This window comes from Oncorhynchus keta, chromosome 28, assembly GCF_023373465.1.
Source record: "Oncorhynchus keta strain PuntledgeMale-10-30-2019 chromosome 28, Oket_V2, whole genome shotgun sequence".
Lineage (NCBI taxonomy): Eukaryota > Metazoa > Chordata > Actinopteri > Salmoniformes > Salmonidae > Oncorhynchus > Oncorhynchus keta.
Window position 1 is genome coordinate 80,474,913 of NC_068448.1, and position 19,397 is coordinate 80,494,309.

The 19,397-nt window shown below is 45.5% G+C and overlaps 1 protein-coding gene across 1 annotated transcript in view; it reads left to right on the forward strand.

The window, feature by feature from the left end:
• gdap1 (ganglioside induced differentiation associated protein 1) overlaps window positions 1-2,629 on the forward strand; it is a 13,238-nt gene extending 10,609 nt beyond the window's left edge. The window contains exon 6 of the mRNA XM_052484151.1: window positions 1,009-2,629. Coding sequence (XP_052340111.1) covers window positions 1,009-1,367 — 359 coding nt within the window. The 3' untranslated portion in view covers window positions 1,368-2,629. The remainder of the gene's footprint in view (window positions 1-1,008) is intronic.
• The last annotated feature ends 16,768 nt before the right edge of the window (window positions 2,630-19,397 follow it).

Below are 19,397 nucleotides of genomic sequence, written 5' to 3' on the forward strand. Positions count from 1 at the left end.
AGGTGGAGTAGACATCAGGTAGCAGACAGGAGAAGGTTCTGGACCAGGTGGAGGAGACACCAGGTAGCAGACAGGAGAAGGTTCTGGACCAGGTGGAGGAGACACCAGGTAGCATACAGGAGAAGGTTCTGGACCAGGTGGAGGAGACACCAGGTAGCATACAGGAGAAGGTTCCGGACCAGATGGAGGAGACACCAGGTAGGTATTATACTGGGGAAGGTTCTGGACCAGGTGGAGGAGACATCAGGTAGGTATTATACAGGAGAAGGTTCTGGACCAGGTGGAGGAGACACCAGGTAGGTATTATACTGGGGAAGGTTCTGGACCAGGTGGAGGAGACATCAGGTAGGTATTATACAGGAGAAGGTTCTGGACCAGATGGAGGAGACGTCAGGTAGCAGACAGAAGAAGGTTCTGGACCAGGTGGAGGAGACATCAGGTAGGTATTATACTGGGGAAGGTTCTGGACCAGGTGGAGGAGACGTCAGGTAGCAGACAGAAGAAGGTTCTGGACCAGATGGAGGAGACGTCAGGTAGCAGACAGAAGAAGGTTCTGGACCAGGTGGAGGAGACATCAGGTAGCAGACAGAAGAAGGTTCTGGACCAGATGGAGGAGACATCAGGTAGCAGACAGAAGAAGGTTCTGGACCAGGTGGAGGAGACATCAGGTAGGTATTATACTGGGGAAGGTTCTGGACCAGGTGGAGGAGACATCAGGTAGCAGACAGGAGAAGGTTCTGGACCAGGTGGAGGAGACGTCAGGTAGGTATTATACTGGGGAAGGTTCTGGACCAGGTGGAGGAGACATCAGGTAGCAGACAGGAGAAGGTTCTGGACCAGGTGGAGGAGACACCAGGTAGGTATTATACTGGGGAAGGTTCTGGACCAGTTTGAGGAGACGTCAGGTAGCATACAGGAGAAGAGAGGAATACACCTCTATAATTGACACAGCTGTCTTTAGGCAGCAGACACTGTAGAAAATCTTCTTCCTCTTCTTCTTTCCACCAGAGGAGGGCAGTAGTCAGTCGTGGCTGTGTGGAGAGTTCTTCAGCATGGCCGACGTCTCCCTGGCTGTCACCCTGCACCGCCTCAAGTTCCTGGGGCTTTCCCGCCGTTACTGGGGCAACGGGAACCGCGGCAACCTGGAGGCCTACTATGAGCGTGTCCTGGAGCGCCCGTCCTTCCGGAGGGTTCTGGGTCACGTAAACAACATCCTGATCTCGGCCGTGCTACCCGCCGCGTTCCGGGTGGCGAAGCAACACGTGCCGGCGTTCGTTGGCACCACGCTGCTCATAGGCATCCTGGGAGGAGCCACGTACCTGGCCTTCCTTTACCTGAAGACCAGGATGTTAATTACCAGGTGGTAGAGGTGAGAGAGAAAGAGAGAGAGAGATGGGAAGAGAGTGGCAGGGACAGAGAGAAAGAGAGAGAGAGAGATGGGAAGAGAGTGGCAGGGACAGAGAGAGAAAGAGAGAGAGAGAGATGGGAAGAGAGAGAGAGATGGGAAGGGAAAGAGAGAGGCAGGGAGAGCGAGAGAGAGAGATGGGAAGAGAGTGGCAGGGACAGAGAGAGAAAGAGAGAGAGAGAGATGGGAAGAGAGAGAGAGATGGGAAGGGAAAGAGAGAGGCAGGGAGAGAGAGAGAGAGAGAGATGGGAAGAGAGTGGCAGGGACAGAGAGAGAGAGAGAGAGAGAGAGAGAGAGAGAGAGAGAGAGAGAGAGGGAAGAGAGAGAGAGATGGGAAGGGAAAGAGAGAGGCAGGGAGAGAGAGAGAGAGAGAGAGGGAGAGAGATGGGAAGAGAGGCAGGGACAGAGAGAGAGAGGGAGAGAGATGGGAAGAGAGGCAGGGACAGAGAGAGAGTAAAATATGAGAAGAGAGAGGCAGGGAAGGATAGAGAGATATGCTTAAACCCAGAATGGGTTGCTTTACTCTGTAACACACAGCTACCATTGCCCATTGCTGTACAGTACATTGTGGTGCAGTGGATTGTCCATAAACCATAGACACAATAGAATATAACTTTATTGAATATAACTTTATTGTTCACATAATGTGGACATTTCTCTTTGCTCATTGCATTATTTAATAGGCCAAATATGCTTTTTCAGTCATCTTTAGTTTGTGTGTCAGATTGTCAGTTGAGTCTGTGGTTCCTCCTACCTTCTGACAGCTTGGCTTTGTCAGTTGAGTCTGTGGTTCCTCCTACCTTCTGACAGCTTGGCTTTGTCAGTTGAGTCTGTGGTTCCTCCTACCTTCTGACAGCTTGGCTTTGTCAGTTGAGTCTGTGGTTCCTCCTACCTTCTGACAGCTTGGCTTTGTCAGTTGAGTCTGTGGTTCCTCCTACCTTCTGACAGCTTGGCTTTGTCAGTTGAGTCTGTGGTTGTCAGTTCTTTGCTTGGTTATACAGTATATTAACAGTTTATTTACAAAAGGCTTTATCCATACATACATTTTTCACATTTGCGTTTTTTCATCAGAAGTGATTGCTTATGGGTACCTTAATGTGTGTGTAAAATATGACTGTTCTGAGATGTTTCATAGGTTTTAGATGTGTATAAAAATGTGTTTTTGCTAAATGCTATATGTCCACAATTTGCTGCCGTGTCGAAATTAAACAGCTTTTCACTTGATTCAGAACTAATATCAATGGTTTACTTTCTCTCTCTCTCTCTGTCTCTCTCTCTCTCTCTGTCTCTCTGTCTCTGTCTCTGTCTCTGTCTCTCTGTCTCTCTGTCTCTCTCTCTCTCTCTCTCTCTCTCTCTCTCTCTCTCTCTCTCTCTCTGTCTCTCTCTCTCTCTCTCTCTCTCTCTGTCTCTGTCTGTCTGTCTGTCTCTCTCTGTCTCTCTCTCTCTCTCTCTCTCTCTCTCTCTCTCTCTCTCTCTCTCTCTCTCTCTCTCTCTCTCTCTCTCTCTCTCTCTCTCTCTCTCTCTCTCTCTCTCTCTCTCTCTCTCTCTCTATCTCTCTCTCTCTCTCTCTCTCTCTCTCTCTCTCTCTCTCTCTCTCTCTCTCTCTCTCTCTCTCTCTCTCTCTCTCTCTCTCTCTCTCTCTCTCTCTCTCTCTCTCTGTCTCTCTCTCTCTCTCTCTCTCTCTCTCTCTGTCTCTCTCTCTCTCTCTCTCTCTCTCTCTCTCTCTCTCTCTCTCTCTCTCTCTCTCTCTCTCTCTCTCTCTCTCTCTCTGTCTCTCTCTCTCTCTCTCTCTCTCTCTCTCTCTCTCTCTCTCTCTCTCTCTCTCTCTCTCTCTCTCTCTCTCTCTCTCTCTCTCTCTCTCTCTCTCTCTCTCTCTCTCTCTGTCTCTCTCTCTCTCTCTCTCTCTCTCTCTGTCTCTCTCTCTCTCTCTCTCTGTCTCTCTCTCTCTCTCTCTCTCTCTCTCTCTCTCTCTCTCTCTCTCTCTCTCTCTCTCTCTCTCTCTCTCTCTCTCTCTCTCTCCTCTCCTCTCCTCTCTCAATGATAACCTGAATTCCCAGTGTCTTGATTGCATTCGATATCCATTAGTCTACCTCCCTCCCTTCTGCTTGCTTGCTCGCTCGCTCCCTCTCTCTCTCCCTCCCTCGCTCGCTCCCTCCCTCCAAGCCCCTAACAGTCTACCCAGGTAAATCAACAAGCCCCTAACAGTCTACCCAGGTAAATCAACAAGCCCTGACTAGTCTACCCAGGTAAATCAACAAGCCCTGACTAGTCTACCCAGGCAAATCAACAAGCCCTGACTAGTCTACCCAGGCAAATCCACAAGCCCCGACTAGTCTACCCAGGCAAATCCACAAGCCCCGACTAGTCTACCCAGGCAAATCCACAAGCCCCGACTAGTCTACCCAGGCAAATCCACAAGCCCCGACTAGTCTACCCAGGCAAATCCACAAGCCCTGACTAGTCTACCCAGGTAAATCCACAAGCCCCTAACAGTCTACCCAGGCAAATCCACAAGCCCCTAACAGTCTACCCAGGCAAATCCACAAGCCCTAACAGTCTACCCAGGCAAATCCACAAGCCCCGACTAGTCTACCCAGGCAAATCCACAAGCCCCGACTAGTCTACCCAGGCAAATCCATAAGCCCCGACTAGTCTACCCAGGCAAATCCACAAGCCCCGACTAGTCTACCCAGGCAAATCCACAAGCCCTGACTAGTCTACCCAGGTAAATCCACAAGCCCCTAACAGTCTACCCAGGCAAATCCACAAGCCCCTAACAGTCTACCCAGGCAAATCCACAAGCCCTTCTAACAGTCTCTACCCCCAGGCAAATCCACAAGCCCCTAACAGTCTACCCAGGCAAATCCACAAGCCCCTAACAGTCTAGGCCCAGGCAAACCCACAAGCCCCTAACAGTCTACCCAGGCAAATCCACAAGCCCCGACTAGTCTACCCAGGCAAATCCACAAGCCCTGACTAGTCTACCCAGGTAAATCCACAAGCCCCTAACAGTCTACCCAGGCAAATCCACAAGCCCCTAACAGTCTACCCAGGCAAATCCACAAGCCCCTAACAGTCTACCCAGGCAAATCCACAAGCCCCTAACAGTCTACCCAGGCAAATCCACAAGCCCCTAACAGTCTACCCAGGCAAACCCACAAGCCCCTAACAGTCTACCCAGGCAAACCCACAAGCCCCTAACAGTCTACCCAGGCAAATCAACAAGCCCCAACTAGTCTACCCAGGTAAATCCACAAGCCCCGACTAGTCTACCCAGGTAAATCCACAAGCCCCTAATAGTCTACCCAGGCAAATCCACAAGCCCCTAACAGTCTACCCAGGCAAACCCACAAGCCCCTAACAGTCTACCCAGGCAAACCCACAAGCCCCGACTAGTCTACCCAGGTAAACCCACAAGCCCCTAACAGTCTACCCAGGCAAATCCACAAGCCCCTAACAGTCTACCCAGGCAAACCCACAAGCCCCTAACAGTCTACCCAGGCAAACCCACAAGCCCCTAACAGTCTACCCAGGCAAATCCACAAGCCCCTAACAGTCTACCCAGGCAAATCCACAAGCCCCGACTAGTCTACCCAGGTAAATCCACAAGCCCCTAACAGTCTACCCAGGCAAATCCACAAGCCCCTAACAGTCTACCCAGGCAAACCCACAAGCCCCTAACAGTCTACCCAGGCAAACCCACAAGCCCCTAACAGTCTACCCAGGCAAATCAACAAGCCCCAACTAGTCTACCCAGGTAAATCCACAAGCCCCGACTAGTCTACCCAGGTAAATCCACAAGCCCCTAACAGTCTACCCAGGCAAATCCACAAGCCCCTAACAGTCTACCCAGGCAAATCCACAAGCCCCTAACAGTCTACCCAGGCAAATCCACAAGCCCCTAACAGTCTACCCAGGCAAATCCACAAGCCCCTAACAGTCTACCCAGGCAAACCCACAAGCCCCTAACAGTCTACCCAGGCAAACCCACAAGCCCCTAACAGTCTACCCAGGCAAATCAACAAGCCCCAACTAGTCTACCCAGGTAAATCCACAAGCCCCGACTAGTCTACCCAGGTAAATCCACAAGCCCCTAATAGTCTACCCAGGCAAATCCACAAGCCCCTAACAGTCTACCCAGGCAAACCCACAAGCCCCTAACAGTCTACCCAGGCAAACCCACAAGCCCCAGACTAGTCTACCCAGGTAAACCCACAAGCCCCTAACAGTCTACCCAGGCAAATCCACAAGCCCCTAACAGTCTACCCAGGCAAACCCACAAGCCCCTAACAGTCTACCCAGGCAAACCCACAAGCCCCTAACAGTCTACCCAGGCAAATCCACAAGCCCCTAACAGTCTACCCAGGCAAATCCACAAGCCCCGACTAGTCTACCCAGGTAAATCCACAAGCCCCTAACAGTCTACCCAGGCAAATCCACAAGCCCCTAACAGTCTATCCAGGCAAACCCACAAGCCCCTAACAGTCTACCCAGGCAAACCCACAAGCCCCTAACAGTCTACCCAGGCAAATCAACAAGCCCCAACTAGTCTACCCAGGTAAATCCACAAGCCCCGACTAGTCTACCCAGGTAAATCCACAAGCCCCTAACAGTCTACCCAGGCAAATCCACAAGCCCTGGTCTACAGGTATCCTAACAGGGCTTTGAATCCAATCAGCCTCTGGACAGTCTGTGGCCTGCCTGCCTGACTGGACTGTGTCCTCCTTCCCTTCTGCGACACACATGTGCCTGACTGGACTGTGTCCTCCTTCCCTTCTGCGACACACATGTGCCTGACTGGACTGTGTCCTCCTTCCCTTCTGCGACACACATGTGCCTGACTGGACTGTGTCCTCCTTCCCTTCTGCGACACACATGTGCCTGACTGGACTGTGTCCTCCTTCCCTTCTGCGACACACATGTGCCTGACTGGACTGTGTCCTCCTTCCCTTCTGCGACACACATGTGCCTGACTGGACTGTGTCCTCCTTCCCTTCTGCGACACACATGTGCCTGACTGGACTGTGTCCTCCTTCCCTTCTGCGACACACATGTGCCTGACTGGACTGTGTCCTCCTTCCCTTCTGCGACACACATGTGCCTGACTGGACTGTGTCCTCCTTCCCTTCTGCGACACACATGTGCACACGCGTGTTATATGTCTACTGTGAGACAGGAAAACATATAGAACACCCGGGAAATGTTTGATTGACACATGAAATGAAAATCCACATATGATCTGAACAGAGAAAAGCAGTCCTATTGAAATACTTATAACGTAAACTCACCCCATTCCGTACAAATGTGCTCAACCGCGACATTCAAACGAGGCTGCAAAGACATCTAATGGGACTGTAGCGACGGTGTCGACATCAGCATCTGGGGTGTGAACTAGGTTTATATTCAAGCGTTGCTCGACATGGTAATGGCTCTATAGTATTGGAGAAAAGTTTTAAAAAACTGACCCTCCGTTACATCGTGACGTGTCATGTCGTAAAGTACAGCACGCATAAAGCAACTATATCTGTCTTACAATCTCTCTCCACCAGGTGTAGCACTTGTCTCATCCTTTAAAAACAAGACATGGACAGTGACGGTGGTAGGGGGGGATACCTAGTCATTTTTTGCATCATCATTGCAAGCGATCATGACTCTAAAAAGCCGCTGTTCACTTCTGAAGATCACTTTAGCACCGCCCTAAAAACCTGATTCAAATTCCACACAAACCTTCAAATAGGTATGTAATGACACATTATATAAACTCTTTATAGCGTATTATTTACATTTTAGAGGCGATAAGGTGATATGTTGGACAGATCGAGTGAACAAAAAGCTGCTTCCCTAAACGACATCTCCTCTCCTTCTCACCATCATGCATTAGTTTCACTTCCCCACCTGCCATTTAAAAAAAGTCCCGACGGGCCTCATTGGTGCCTTGAATTATGCAGAAACGGGCAGCGTGGAGGTCATGTCATTGATTATGTTGGAAAAGGGGAGAAATTGTGCTTTACAATGGTATTGACATTACAGTTGATCTGGAAGTATTACGTTTTTGGGGCGCTAAAATAAGGGGCAATTGTACGGACCAAGGCGATGCACAAAAGTGAACGAGTTTACGTTTTGTATCCTACAGTGTCACATTGCAAAGAGTAAATCTGTGATTCTCATTTTCAAATGAATAACATTGTTTTTGGCCTGACTATCTGATGTTTCTATGATATTCTTAGAAATACACGTTGAAAGTTTGCCTTGGTCACAGATCTAGGATCAGATTACATCAACTACTGACCTTCAGTTTAGTGTGTTAGTTCAACCTCTGTACCTGTACATAGCCCATCTGTAAATAGCCCACCCAACTACCTCATCCCCATATTGTTATTTATCCTCTTGCTCTTTTGCACCCCAGTATCTCTACTTGCACATCATCATCTGCACATCTCTCACTCCAGTATTAATGGCTAAATTGTAATTATTTCACCTCCATGACCTATTTATTGTCTTACCTCCCCCAATCTTACTACAGTTGCACACACTGCAGATAGATTTTTCTATTGTGTTATTGACTGTACATTTGTTTATGTGGTTGTCACGGTTTTCATGTGGTGAAGGAGAGTCGGACCAAACTGCAGCGTGTATAATGCGATCCATGTTTAATCAAATAACGTAAACACGAATAAACACAAACACTACAAAACAATAAACGAAACGAAAACCGAAAACAGCCTATACTTGTGTCAACTAACACAGCACAAGGACATGAAGACACGCAGGACAATCACCCACAATACAACCAAAGAATATGGCTGCCTAAATATGGTTCCCAATCAGAGACAACGATAAACACCTGCCTCTGATTGAGAACCACTTCAGACAGCCATAGCCTCTCCTAGAACACCCCACTAAGCTACAATCCCACTATCTACACACCACATACAAAAACCCATGTCACACCCTGGCCTGACCAAATACATGAAGAAAAACACAAAATACTACGACCAGGGCGTGACAGTGGTGTTGTTTGTGTCGCACTGCTTTGCTTTATCTTGGCCAGATCTCAGTTGTAAATGAGAACTTGTTCTCAACTAGCCTACCTGGTTAAATAAAGGTTAAATATATATATTTTTTAAATCTCATACTACTTGACCTTAGTTCAGTGTGTTGGTCAACCTCATACCACTTGACCTTAGTCCGGTGTGTTGGTCAACCTCATACTACTTGACCTGAGTTCAGTGTGTTGGTCAACCTCATACTACTTGACCTTAGTTCAGTGTGTTGGTCAACCTCATACTTCTTGACCTTAGTTCAGTGTGTTGGTCAACCTCATACCACTTGACCTTAGTTCAGTGTGTTGGTCAACCTCATACTACTTGACCTTAGTTCAGTGTGTTGGTCAACCTCATACTACTTGACCTTAGTTCAGTGTGTTGGTCAACCTCATACCACTTGACCTTAGTTCAGTGTGTTGGTCAACCTCATACTACTTGACCTTAGTTCAGTGTGTTGGTCAACCTCATACTACTTGACCTTAGTTCAGTGTGTTGGTCAACCTCATACTACTTGACCTTAGTTCAGTGTGTTGGTCAACCTCATACTACTTGACCTTAGTTCAGTGTGTTGGTCAACCTCATACTACTTGACCTTAGTTCAGTGTGTTGGTCAACCTCATACTACTTGACCTTAGTTCAGTGTGTTGGTCAACCTCATACTACTTGACCTTAGTTCAGTGTGTTGGTCAACCTCATACTTCTTGTGGAGACATGACAGACTATATTATTCTGCACAAGGTTATTCTGCACACCGAACCCTCTTCTAGCTACATTCCCTCTCCTAGCTACATCCCCTCTCCTAACTACATTCCCTCTCCAAACTACATTCCCTCTCCTAACTACATCCCCTCTCCTAACTACATTCCCTCTCCTAACTACATCCCCTCTCCTAACTACATCCCCTCTCCTAACTACATTCCCTCTCCTAACTACATCCCCTCTCCTAACTACATTCCCTCTCCTAACTACATTCCCTCTCCTAACTACATTCCCTCTCCTAACTACATTCCCTCTCCTAACTACATTCCCTCTCCTAGCTACATTCCCTCTCCTAGCTACATTCCCTCTCCTAGCTACATTCCCTCTCCTAGCTACATTCCCTCTCCTAACTACATTCCCTCTCCTAACTACATTCCCTCTCCTAACTACATTCCCTCTCCTAACTACATTCCCTCTCCTAGCTACATTCCCTCTCCTAGCTACATTCCCCTCTCCTAACTACATCCCCTCTCCTAACTACATTCCCTCTCCTAACTACATTCCCTCTCCTAACTACATTCCCCTCTCCTAACTACATCCCCTCTCCTAACTACATCCCCTCTCCTAACTACATCCCTCTCTCTCCTAGCTACATTCCCTACATCTCTCTAACTACATTCCCTCTCCTAGCCTAACTACATTCCCTCTCCTAGCTACATTCCCTCTCCTAGCTACATTCCCTCTCCTAGCTACATTCCCTCTCCTAACTACATCCCTCTCCTAGCTACATTCCATCTCCTAACTACATCCCCTCATCCATAGCTACATTCCATCTCCTAACTACATTCCCTCTCCTAACTACATTCCATCTCCTAACTACATCCCCTCATCTAGCTACATTCCATCTCCTAACTACATTCCCTCACCTAGCTACATTCCCTCTCCTAGCTACATTCCCTCTCCTAGCTACATTCCATCTCCTAACTACATCCCCTCTCCTAGCTACATTCCATCTCCTAACTACATCCCCTCATCTAGCTACATTCCATCTCCTAACTACATCCCCTCCCTACATTCCATCATCCCTAACTACATTCCCTCTCCTAACTACATTCCATCTCCTAACTACATCCCTCTCATCTAGCTACATTCCCTCTCCTAGCTACATTCCCTCTCATTCCCTAGCTACATTCCCTCTCCTAGCTACATTCCCTCTCCTAGCTACATTCCCTCTCCTAGCTACATTCCCTCTCCTAACTACATTCCCTCTCCTAGCTACATTCCCTCTCCTAACTACATTCCCTCGCCTAGCTACATTCCCTCTCCTAGCTACATTCCCTCTCCTAGCTACATTCCCTCTCCTAGCTACATTCCCTCTCCTAGCTACATTCCCTCTCCTAACTACATTCCATCGCCTAGCTACATTCCCTCTCCTAGCTACATTCCCTCTCCTAGCTACATTCCCTCTCCTAGCTACATTCCCTCTCCTAGCTACATTCCCTCTCCTAGCTACATTCCCTCTCCTAGCTACATTCCCTCTCCTAACTACATTCCCTCTCCTAGCTACATTCCCTCTCCTACCTACATTCCCTCTCCTAACTACATTCCCTCTCCTAACTACATTCCCTCTCCTAGCTACATTCCCTCTCCTAGCTACATTCCCTCTCCTAGCTACATTCCCTCTCCTAGCTACATTCCCTCTCCTAACTACATTCCCTCTCCTAACTACATTCCCTCTCCTAGCTACATTCCCTCTCCTAGCTACATTCCCTCTCCTAGCTACATTCCCTCTCCTAGCTACATTCCCTCTCCTAGCTACATTCCCTCTCCTAACTACATTCCCTCTCCTAGCTACATTCCCTCTCCTAACTACATTCCCTCTCCTAGCTACATTCCCTCTCCTAGCTACATTCCTCAACATTCCCTCCCCCTCCTCTCTCTGCATCCAGTCAACACATCCGTCTTCACGTGCAGCACTACCACTCAGTGCTCACAGGGATCAGTGACTACTTCATCACGTCATACAGAAACATGACAGACATTGAATGAATATAACATTTTAATTTCTTCAGCTGTGACAATCACCTTCAGTGACAATTATTTGAATATTTAAATAGACATTTTTTTTGCACAAGTTGATGACTGAAATGTCTGATTAGGAATTTTGAAATCTGACTTCACAATTTTGTCGTCTTTTGAAATGGTCTTTCTGGGTCAGGCATTAGTTAAACTGAATTACCGAAGCAAGACTGTAGGAGCAGTGGAAACTGAAGCAAGACTGTTGGAGAAGTGGAAACTGAAGCAAGACTGTAGGAGCAGTGGAAACTGAAGCAAGACTGTAGGAGCAGTGGAAACTGAAGCAAGACTGTAGGAGCAGTGGAAACTGAAGCAAGACTGTAGGAGCAGTGGAAACTGAAGCAAGACTGTAGGAGCAGTGGAAACTGAAGCAAGACTGTAGGAGCAGTGGAAACTGAAGCAAGACTGTAGGAGCAGTGGAAACTGAAGCAAGACTGTTGGAGAAGTGGAAACTGAAGCAAGATTGTTGGAGAAGTGGAAACTGAAGCAAGACTGTAGGAGCAGTGGAAACTGAAGCAAGACTGTAGGAGCAGTGGAAACTGAAGCAAGACTGTAGGAGCAGTGGAAACTGAAGCAAGACTGTAGGAGAAGACGCCGTGGAAACTGAAGCAAGACTGTAGGAGCAGTGGAAACTGAAGCAAGACTGTAGGAGCAGTGGAAACTGAAGCAAGACTGTAGGAGCAGTGGAAACTGAAGCAAGACTGTAGGAGCAGTGGAAACTGAAGCAAGACTGTAGGAGCAGTGGAAACTGAAGCAAGACTGTAGGAGCAGTGGAAACTGAAGCAAGACTGTAGGAGCAGTGGAAACTGAAGCAAGACTGTAGGAGCAGTGGAAACTGAAGCAAGACTGTAGGAGCAGTGGAAACTGAAGCAAGACTGTAGGAGCAGTGGAAACTGAAGCAAGACTGTAGGAGCAGTGGAAACTGAAGAAAGACTGTAGGAGCAGTGGAAACTGAAGCAAGACTGTAGGAGCAGTGGAAACTGAAGCAAGACTGTAGGAGCAGTGGAAACTGAAGAAAGACTGTAGGAGCAGTGGAAACTGTGCTTCTAGACCGGAACCCTTTTGCTCTGGCCTTTATGGTTGCCATGGTAGCACACTGAGTGAGAATTACGGGGGCCCAGAGGGGTCTAAGACCCCCTGAATGAGACATAATTATTCACACTCTGCCTGCAGTGGTAATAGTTTATCCCAAATGCCACCCTATTCCCTAAGTAGTGCACTACTTTGACATTGGGATTATCCAGCCCATAGAGCTCTGGTAAAACGTAGTGCACTATATAGGGAACAGGGTCCGTAGAGCTCTGGTCAAAAGTAGTGCACTATATAGGGAACAGGGAGCCATTTGGGATTCATCCATAGTCTCTTGGTGTGGAGGAGTGTGCTGTGTCTCAGCAGGACTGTAACAGTGGCCAACGACAGGGCAGACAGACAGCTGACTAAATAAACCTCTGCCTGAAGCTTCCAGTACGTTCTCTATATTGAATGGACCTGACGTCTGGCTATTCAGTTGTTTAACTTCTAACAGATGGTGGCCTGTAATTGGACGAAGCTCCCCCTCATCATTATTAAATGGAAAAGCATGCATATCACACAGAACTATTTACTATTGTAAAGTGGCTGTTCCACTGGATGTCATAAGGTGAATGCACCAATTTGTAAGTCGCTCTGGATAAGAGCGTCTGCTAAATGACTTAAATGTAAATGTAGAACAAAAATATAAACGCAACATGTTGGTCCCATGTTTCATGAGTTGAAATATATATATATATAATAATAATAATATATGCCATTTATCAGACGCTTTTATCCAAAGCGACTTACAGTCATGTGTGCATACATTCTACGTATGGGTGGTCCCGGGGATCGAACCCACTACCCTGGCGTTACAAGCGCCATGCTCTACCAACTGAGCTACAAAAGATCACAGGAATGTTCCATGTTCCACAAAAACCCTTATTTCTCTAAAATGTTGTGCACAAATGAGTTTGCATCCCTGTTAGGGAGCGTTTCTCCTTCGCCAAAATAATCCATAGACCTGACAGGTGTGGCATATCAAGAAGCTGATTAAACAGCATAATCATTACACAGGTGCACTTTGTGCTGGGGATAGTAAAAGGCCTCTCTAAAATGCGCAGTTTTGTCACACAACGCAAGGCCACAGATCTCAAGTTTTGAGGGAGAGTGCAATCAGCATACTGACTTCAACGTTGTTTTAGAGAATTTGAATAATACGTCCAGCCGGCCTCACAACTGCATACTGCCCATATGGCGTCATGTGGGCGAGCGGGTTTGACCAAGGGTATGGCGCTGTGTGGGCGAGCGGGTTTGACCAAGGGTATGGCGCTGTGTGGGCGAGCGGGTTTGACCAAGGGTATGGCGCTGTGTGGGCGAGCGGGTTTGACCAAGGGCATGGCGTTGTGTGGGCGTGCGGGTTTGACCAAGGGTATGGCGTTGTGTGGGCGAGCGGGTTTGACCAAGGGTATGGCGTCATGTGTGCGAGTGGTTTGCTGATGTCAACGTTGTGAACAGAGTGCCCCGTGGTGGTGGTGGGGTTACGATATGGGCAGGCATAAACTACGGACAACGAACACAATTGCATTTTATCGATGGCAATTTGAACGAATAGAGATACCGTGACGAGATCCTGAAGCCCGTTGTCGTGCCATTCATCCGCCGCCATCATCTCATGTTTCAGCATGACAATCATCTCATGTTTCAGCATGATAATCATCTCATGTTTCAGCATGATAATCATCTCATGTTTCAGCATGATAATCATCTCATGTTTCAGCATGACAATCATGTCATGTTTCAGCATGATAATCATCTCATGTTTCAGCATGACAATCATGTCATGTTTCAGCATGATAATCATGTCATGTTTCAGCATGATAATCATCTCATGTTTCAGCATGATAATCATCTCATGTTTCAGCATGATAATCATCTCATGTTTCAGCATGACAATCATGTCATGTTTCAGCATGATAATCATCTCATGTTTCAGCATGATAATCATCTCATGTTTCAGCATGATAATCATCTCATGTTTCAGCATGACAATCATCTCATGTTTCAGCATGACAATCATGTCATGTTTCAGCATGATAATCATCTCATGTTTCAGCATGATAATCATCTCATGTTTCAGCATGATAATCATCTCATGTTTCAGCATGACAATCATCTCACGTTTCAGCATGATAATCATCTCATGTTTCAGCATGACAATCATCTCATGTTTCAGCATGACAATCATCTCATGTTTCAGCATGATAATCATCTCATGTTTCAGCATGACAGACCATTCATCCTCCTCCATCACCTCATGTTTCAGCATGACAATGCCGCGAGGATCTGGACACAGTTCCAAGAAGCTGAACATGTTCTTTCATGACCTGCATCACCAGATATAAAAAGCATGTGAAAAAGGTCATTCAAATAACCATATACAACCTAGTTAATTTCCGATTTATACGATATTGTTTGACAACAGAGGAGAGCAAAACTGTACTTCAAATCTTACTACTATTACTTATAGTAATAATAATAGTAATAACAATAATAATAAAAATAATAATAGTAATAATAATAGTAATAATAATAGTAATAATATTAATAATAGTAGTAATAATACTTATAGTAATAATAATAATAATAGTAATAATAATAATAGTAATAATAATAATAGTAATAATAATAGTAATAATATTAATAATAGTAATAATAATAATAGTAATAATATTAATAATAGTAGTAATAATACTTATAGTAATAATATTAATACTAGTAATAATAATAATAATAATAGTAATACTAATAGTAATAATATTAATAATAGTAGTAATAATAATAATAGTAATAATATTAATAATAGTAATAATAATAATAGTAATAATACTTATAGCAATAATAGTAGTAATAATAATAGTAATAATAATAGTAATACTATTTATAGTATTAATACGTATAGTAATAATAGTAATAATAATAGTAATAATAATTATAGTAATACTAATTATAGTAATAATAGTAGTAATAATAATTACAGTAATAATAATAATAGTAATAATATTTAAGTCAGTTACTGCTTACTATACAGATGTTATTATTCATTTGCCCTCGGGCAAAATACATATTTGGCTTCAAGAGGAGCTAATTCTCCTTCAACCATGAGTATTTTTTGTTTTTCCTCTGGATTTAATAAATTCAATTGTGAATAAATGTATTAATTTTTGTGAATAATGAATCTCTTGGTGAGGAATATTTCTCAGAGTAAAGGAGAAAGTGCATCTCTGTCTCTACCTCCCCTGTCATGCAGTGACCACATACACGCTCCTCTTTGGGTAGCCATGTCTTTTTATGTCTGCCGGTTTCTATTGCCAATTGGTGGTCACTCAGCCTGTACTTGGTACTTTAGTCTGCTTCTAGATTGTATTTTTCCAACGTTATAAATATAAGTCCTTTGATTGGTTCATGATTTATTTTATTTTGGTTCTTTCTTCTGAAGCAGTGCTGGCGTCCTCTTGGTTGGTTAAGCCTGGAGGACGCTACACAACTTTTAAAATCCTAACATGGCCTCTGTCTTTCCTGATGTGTTTTGTCTTGCCAGCGTAGTGGCGACTAAAGACACTAAACAATGTGACACAGACGTGGGGTTCTTCACTTGGTCGTGACCATTCTCCGCACCGTGCAGTCTTGATGTGATGTGATGAGATTGTTAACGTAGCTACAATGAGCTGTGGCTCAAAGTAGCCTCGTAAACATTTTCAGTCAGGCAGTCAGACATTCACTTGTGCCATAAGGAGTTGAAATGTCCAGACAATACATTTTCAATCGAATATAACATTGTGTGTAAAGAGCTTGTCAGAGCTGTAATGATGTGACACTTTGGCAAGTACAAACACATACTAGTAGTAGTCATGGCTACTGCTTCAGTGTCTATACATCCATACTAGTAGTAGTCATGGCTACTGCTTCAGTGTCTATACATCCATACTAGTAGTAGTCACGGTTACTACTGCTCCTGAGTCTATACATCCATACTAGTAGTAGTCATGGTTACTGCTCCAGTGTCTATACATCCATACTAGTAGTAGTCACGGTTACTGCTCCTGAGTCTATACATCCATACTAGTAGTAGTCATGGCTCCAGAGTCTATACATCCATACTAGTAGTAGTCATGGTTACTGAGTCTATACATCCATACTAGTAGTAGTCATGGTTACTGCTCCAGTGTCTATACATCCATACTAGTAGTAGTCACGGTTACTGCTCCTGAGTCTATACATCCATACTAGTAGTAGTCATGGCTCCAGAGTCTATACATCCATACTAGTAGTAGTCATGGTTACTGAGTCTATACATCCATACTAGTAGTAGTCATGGTTACTGAGTCTATACATCCATACTAGTAGTAGTCATGGTTACTGAGTCTATACATCCATACTAGTAGTAGTCATGGTTACTGAGTCTATACATCCATACTAGTAGTAGTCATGGTTACTGAGTCTATACATCCATACTAGTAGTAGTCATGGTTACTGCTCCAGAGTCTATCCATCAATACTAGTAGTAGTCATGGTTACTGAGTCTATACATCCATACTAGTAGTAGTCACGGTTACTGCTCCAGAGTCTATACATCCATACTAGTAGTAGTCATGGTTACTGAGTCTATACATCCATACTAGTAGTAGTCATGGTTACTGCTCCAGTGTCTATACATCCATACTAGTAGTAGTCACGGTTACTGAGTCTATACATCCATACTAGTAGTAGTCATGGTTACTGCTCCAGTGTCTATACATCCATACTATTAGTAGTCATGGTTACTGCTCCAGAGTCTATCCATCAATACTAGTAGTAGTCATGGTTACTGAGTCTATACATCCATACTAGTAGTAGTCATGGTTACTGAGTCTATACATCCATACTAGTAGTAGTCATGGTTACTGAGTCTATACATCCATACTAGTAGTAGTCATGGCTCCAGAGTCTATACATCCATACTAGTAGTAGTCATGGTTACTGCTCCAGAGTCTATCCATCAATACTAGTAGTAGTCATGGTTACTGAGTCTATACATCCATACTAGTAGTAGTCACGGTTACTGCTCCAGAGTCTATACATCCATACTAGTAGTAGTCATGGTTACTGAGTCTATACATCCATACTAGTAGTAGTCATGGTTACTGCTCCAGTGTCTATACATCCATACTAGTAGTAGTCATGGTTACTGAGTCTATACATCCATACTAGTAGTAGTCATGGTTACTGCTCCAGTGTCTATACATCCATACTAGTAGTAGTCATGGTTACTGAGTCTATACATCCATACTAGTAGTAGTCATGGTTACTGCTCCAGTGTCTATACATCCATACTAGTAGTAGTCATGGCTCCAGAGTCTATACATCCATACTAGTAGTCATGGTTACTGAGTCTATACATCCATACTAGTAGTAGTCATGGTTACTGAGTCTATACATCCATACTAGTAGTAGTCATGGTTACTGAGTCTATACATCCATACTAGTAGTAGTCATGGCTCCAGGGTCTATACATCCATACTAGTAGTAGTCATGGCTCCAGGGTCTATACATCCATACTAGTAGTAGTCATGGTTACTGCTCCAGAGTCTATCCATCAATACTAGTAGTAGTCATGGCTCCAGGGTCTATACATCCATACTAGTAGTAGTCATGGTTACTGCTCCAGAGTCTATCCATCAATACTAGTAGTAGTCATGGTTACTGAGTCTATAAAGCCATACTAGTAGTAGTCACGGTTACTGCTCCGGAGTCTATACATCCATACTAGTAGTAGTCATGGTTACTGAGTCTGTACATCCATACTAGTAGTTGTCATGGTTACTGCTCCAGAGTACACATTCTGGGTGATGCGATACAACGTCATCATCTCATTGGCTCTTTCTCTGAAAAGTTTTCATTGGCTATTGCATGTCTCACGCTACAAGAGCATTGCAGATTTTGTGCAGATTAAATCAAACATGTTTGAAAATATCGGGACGTCTGGAACTGCTGAAAGACAGGATCGGTAGTCCTCAGATTGCATCACATTAAACAAGCGTCAGTGACGGCCGTGCCCCGAGTCGGCAGCGACATGGGGATTTTGGTTCTGACCTGAAAAACGTGTCTGGGACAGTTAAACCAGGGCCAGCATCGTGTAGTGTACACCTGGCTTTAGGTCCAGCACTAGCTGGTTAAGAGGACTCGTTTCTGGTACCTACCTACCTACCTACCTACCTACCTACCTACCTACCTACCTACCTACCTACCTACCTACCTACCTACCTACCTACCCACCCTCTCTCTCTCTCTCTCTCTCTCCCTCCTCCCTCTCTATATCCCTCTCTCTCTCTGACTGCAGTAATCTCCTTCTGTCTTTCTCTCTTTCCAGTGCTTCATCTTGGGGTGGGGGTAAGGGGGAAGGATGGAGAAAGGCAAGAGATGGGAGGGGGATCCCGTGGGTAAGGAGAGAGAGGGAGAGAGGGGGGTGTTAGGGTGTGTTCGTGTGTCTCCAGAGGGAAAGGTAAAGAGTGGGAAGGAGACGGAGTGAGAGATGGAGAGTGAGACAGTGGGATAAGAAGGGCGAGGATTGGCTGAGTCAAGTAGGGCGAGAGGGAGGAATGGGGGGGATGTAGGATTAATGAGGGGTGGCACATTGGTGAGGAGAAGAAGTAGAGTAATATGGTAAAATGAGGTGTGTGTGTATGTGTGTGGTTTTGAGTATGTATAGATGTGTGTGTGTGTTTGCATGTGTTTGCTTGTGTGTGTGTGTGTGTGTGTTGTCTCCCCACTGCCAGGTAAACAGAGGCCCACGCAGGCAGCCAGCCCAGCCAGCCCATCCCAGCCAGCCCATCTTATCCCAGCCAGCCAGCTAGCCAGACAGTCCATCCCATCAAAGCCAGCCAGCCATTCCATCCCAGCCAGCCCATCCCATCCCAGCCAGCCCATCCCAGCCAGACCAGGGCAGCATTATCAGTAACTAGTGTGTGTGGTGGGTGTGTGGTGGGAGACTGAGGCTGAAGCATGGAAACTTCCACAGCCACTCTCCTCTGCTTCTTACACCACTCATCAACCTCCTGTCTGAGAGAGAGAGAGAGAGAGAGAGAGAGAGAGAGAGAGAGAGAGAGAGAGAGAGAGAGAGA